Raw genomic sequence first — 4,942 nt, 5'->3', positions numbered from 1 at the left:
CCGTCTCTTGAATCGTAATGTACTATTTCTGCAAGGATACATTTTCAGCTAACGCTATACTTTATTGCACAACTGGCAACTGTGCTAGTCTACAAAATAAATACATTTTCGTTACTTGTAATTTTCAAGTCTAAAATCGGCTGCAAAGCATCTTGTAATTATAAGGAAGATTTATGAAAAAATAGTTAAATGYGACAAAGACTAAATAAGCTATATTTAATCACATTTAGYAGACAGGAAAAAAGCACGCCCGGCAGTGATTTCCACTGACGTCACGCAAATCGRCGCAAGATCCTACCTTGTATTCATTGTATCATGGGTTGAGCTTAACCATTTATGCTTAGATCAGCGACTTAAAATTACGAGTCGAATTCTCTGAATATAAACATAGATTATGGCTTTTCTCCYTTTTGCTGACAAAGAGGAATGGTAACAWTTATGTSGWAWTTCSAATAATAATTTYAATAAACTGTWAGAAAACAGAGTCGAAAGCGCATCGAATYTKCTATTTGAAACGAGATTCGGTTTAAACTAATGGGAAAATTAAATCATATCACCTAAGTTGTAAARTTCAAAATGTCTCCTTCTGGAAGCCTTGACTCAGCTTTTTGATGTTTGCCAGTATTCAATTTCGCTTTCGTCTGGASYATYCGGAAAAAACAAAGTGRGTCWKATTWTCSCATTGGTTTTAATCTTAAGRAAGATGTTTTGCAGTTTTCAGATTTGGCATGCCTTTTCAGAGGAAATTTGATAAGAAGAAAATCTTGTAYCCTAAGTWTTTCTAAAGAAACYTTACAGTCTTCTCCAGTTATATTKTTATCTGAGATTCATCGCACTGTTTTTCCCCAATTTTTCTATCCGGGTGACAGTAAACACACATRTTTCTATTYGCCCTTTYTTCACCTGAAWTKTAKCAWAGTTACCAAATAATATCATTCAAAGAAATTGTAGCACGTATTAAGGGATATTCATGCASCTACAGCTTCATAATKAGGCACTTTATCCWKTACATAGYAAATTAATTRTTAYACCTSRMCTTAGTTCAAGATCCAGAAGAAGTTTTTCAGRTAAYGGAAATTCCCCCCAATTTASCSCGAMYTKMAAGTAACTTTCGAAAAGTRCSAAACAATATTCCGCTATCTAATTGGGMTTAATYAAWSTAAATTTAGTTTTGAAAAAAAACCTGACATTTTGTTTCKWTACCGTCTCTTYAMMKRTGCTCAGTAAGCCATTGWTYTAATGTGTTCTTGTGCTGTGMGKAWMTKASATACGTGRKAKGMAWATARCCCTTCCTGGGYAKYTAGTTGGTGCATGAGRAAKTGTCAGTTGCTKWGYAAMGCWSTTGGAAACCCTTGGAAGGCTCCGCTGCAATTATTTCCAATACTTGTWCCTCTGCTATRTACAACTTCTGKATTTGGAAAATCGACATTTACCAAATCCAGTTAAAATGATGATGGATAATTTAGTAGGACAAATCACAAAAAATAGAATATTGATATTGTAATAGACTATTTCGGACTTAAGCATAGCTCATTGTTCGTTTATGCCATCTGTATGTTTTATGTGGAATGTTATATACGTTTTCTAAATTAGCTCACAGACTTCGATCTTATCGTGCCATTTTAAACGTTATTTAACGCCATATAAACGTACTCTACGTACGTACGTTCAAAACAGTGTAAAAATGGCAAAGTCTGTGAGGGCCCTAATTGTCCAACTACAAAGTTGTTTTGTTTTAGGTTAATGATAATGATGACTTGCTGCGAAAAATATGTCCTTTTTGCCACAATCTTCTTATCCAAAGCTATCAGCTGAAACAATTGTGCATTTCTTCACAATTATATTTTGAGTCCCTAAAAGAGCAACATGAAACGCTTACAATTAATGCATTGAATACAGGAAATACAGGAAATGAATCTGAAATAGAATATACGGATCTGGAAGACACTCTCTTAAAAGATGCTGACTGTCTTTTAGGTAATACTAAGTTTAATAATAAGGAAATACGTCTAAATTCGAACTCAGTCCAACATATCATTAATATATCTTTAGAGCAAAATTTAACCAGGGAAGTAGATGGAGAATATGAACATGAAATCACGGAGAAATCAGATTTATCCCATCTAAACTGCGAAGAGATTATCCTTCCTCAAAGTCCAGACAATGATTCAAAGAAAGAATATTCACAGTGCACGTAAGTTAAGAGTTAGCACATTTTAGCTAAATTTTCTTCGCTGCAAATGTAGTCTTCAATATACTTGTGTTATACAGGGTGTCCCACCGGGAACCGCCCCGGTCGTTATCTAACAAATTGTAATTAGGAGAAATTTGAAAATTGCACAGTGTGCCAAAGTCATTGGGAGCAAGCGATCTAAAATATTTTCAAGATGGTCACACTTCCGGTTATACCGGAAGTAGGTATCAACTAGCTTATTTTAAATGGATCGCCCTATATATTATTACATTTTTTGAATTATACTCCAAATTCTAAATATATTTCATGTATAATATCTTATACGTATAACCGTTTTGGATATTTTTGAAATTTTATCTAAAAAACGACAGAGGCAGCCACTCGAATAATTATTTATTTCGCCTATAAGAGAATATGTTCTACTTAATTTGAGACGCATTGCTTGTTGAAAAGGCCTTACTTTAATGGAATTTCCAAAAAAAAAATTGATAACTACTAATACAAAGTGTTGAAAAAATAAGTTTCAAAATGACGTGGAGAAAACCGCCCAAAATCAATTTTCCAAATAGAAACCCCCCATTTTTGATAATTTTATCCTATTCAGTATCAAAAATAAGGGTAAGTTTGGGTAAGTAAGTAAATAAGGTTCACTTCAAAGGTCACAATCGAAGAAAATGTTTTAGATAAATTATTCTCACTTTCGACACAACACGATTTCCCTACAATGAATACATGAATACATTCATGTATTCCAAACTTCAATATTTCCAGAATTTTTTTAAATTTCTTCAACATTTCGCAACAGACGTCATTCTGTGTCCAGACCTTGTAATTCACTATCATTTATTAAATTTGGAAATATCATTGCAAAATCAGAAATAGATTGTAAGGAACTTGACATAAAACATAATTTTATCATATTAATGATCTATATGGCGGGCTTGATTCATTTTATGTTTGAAAAAGAACTCTAAAGTACGAGGTGTGCGAAAATAAAATGTCTGCTATTACCAACGTACTTTGATCATGAATGGAAATATGTTATATTATTTTAAGTAATCCACGGAAATTTTTTCAACTTTTATTTGTTACTTTTCGGTAGAAATCTGCATGGTATCGGTAGATCGGTAGGTTCCTTGACAAATCGGTAGATCTACCAAAAAATTGGTAGACCTGGCATCTCTGCCTGAACTGCGCTTGTCAGAAAACTCATGCAAAGCACTACAGGCCTAACCGGTAATGTAAAGGAGCAGATAAATCGCCACCCATGCGGCAAACACTGCGCATGTTCAATTTCACTGCACTGATAGCCCACGATCCCCACTATTTCTCCTACGCTGCTTCAACGTAGTCATAGTTCGGGGTGCCCGCCGCAGTGGCGCAATGCAGTGGGCAAATTTTCTCGTTTATAGCGCCATCTGTCGTGAATGAAAAAATTGTTTTAGACAAATTTTACGTGTTTTTAGCCGCAGAATCTCAATCTGAAATAAAAAGTGGCACAATGTATTTCCCCCGCGGAATGATACAACTTTGATACTAAACATTTTTTCGTAAAGTGCTAATTATTCGAGATATTGAGATGTCTCAAGTTAAATGTAAAAACCACACATGAATTACTATGGCAGTTAATAATTAACGACAACGCTGTTTACTGCAATCGTTAACCTCACTATTACGTTTTTTGATTGTTCTCAATATTTTTGCCACCGGTCACATTTCGGCACGCTCACGATCTAAGTTTGTTGATTTTTCTTAAAATTATATTGACGCTTTGGCGGGCTTTATCACCTCTGAACAATCACATCTGAATCCTTTCAATTAATGTCTTTAACTTAATACTAAACAACATTCTACGATTGTCAGATTTTGAACAAAAAAATGTTTGCTGCATTCAGATTATTACTATTTTCAGATTTTTGTGTCACATTTGTAAAATTAAGTTTGAACACAAACAAGATGTTGCAGTTCACCAATCGATTCATGATAATCTAAATACGTGCAATGTTTGCAAGAAAGTATTTAGTTGTAAGTATTTGTAAAAGTTGCAACTGATCATTACTAACTGTTGGAAATATGTGTTTTTAGCGGTGCAATTATTAAAACGTCATATTAAAACTCATATGATGGTTAAATCACATAAATGTAGAATTTGTAGTAAGTCTTTCGTCGAATCTTATGATGTTAGGAAGCACACAAAACGCCACCATCTGGGTATTCCAGTGGAGAAAAAGTATATATGCCATAAATGTGGACAGAGGTAAATATACAAATGAGTTTGAACATTAGCCAGAATATTTGTCTATACGCTAGGTAAATATCTTTGGCGCGAAGCGCTCGCCCCATCTACCGGATTTTATTTTAAGTTTTGAGGTTGTGCGGGTTATAACCTGTATTATGAGAAATGGAAAATCTCTCTTTTTTTAACTGCATTGTGTGACAAGTTGGGAGGTTTTTGTTTACTGAAAAATGGTAATTATAATTAAATCAGGTTTCCAGCTAGTCGATACGAGCATTTTTCGCACGAAAAGCCCATTAAAAGGCAATTTACAAAATGTTCACGTAAGTGAAGTACAGGAAAAAAAAATGGTGTGCGTCACGGGACGCTCGACAAAAGTGATAACTTCATATATTTATAGAAACCATAAAATATCGAACTTACTTAACGCATGATGTCAATCATGATTTTATTTTATAATTTTAATATTATTCTTGGTTTAATAATTTATAAATAGATCAGGAATAGGTAAA

At 33.8% G+C, this 4,942-nt stretch overlaps 1 protein-coding gene across 1 annotated transcript in view; it reads left to right on the top strand.

Annotated features, from left to right (window-relative positions):
* Positions 1-1,739: 1,739 nt before the first annotated feature.
* Positions 1,740-4,942, top strand: part of LOC109536185 (zinc finger protein 184) — a gene marked incomplete at its 5' end in the record, with an annotated part of 5,642 nt that continues 2,439 nt past the window's right edge. The window contains 4 exon segments of the mRNA XM_048668839.1: positions 1,740-1,977; positions 2,026-2,194; positions 4,107-4,219; positions 4,280-4,451. Of these exon segments, the coding sequence (XP_048524796.1) occupies positions 1,740-1,977; positions 2,026-2,194; positions 4,107-4,219; positions 4,280-4,451 (692 nt within the window).

Source organism: Dendroctonus ponderosae, unplaced genomic scaffold (genome assembly GCF_020466585.1).
Source record: "Dendroctonus ponderosae isolate FM_Combo_2020 unplaced genomic scaffold, Dpon_F_20191213v2 Dpon_F_20191213_8, whole genome shotgun sequence".
NCBI lineage: Eukaryota > Metazoa > Arthropoda > Insecta > Coleoptera > Curculionidae > Dendroctonus > Dendroctonus ponderosae.
This window is presented reverse-complemented; position numbering and strand designations above follow the sequence as displayed.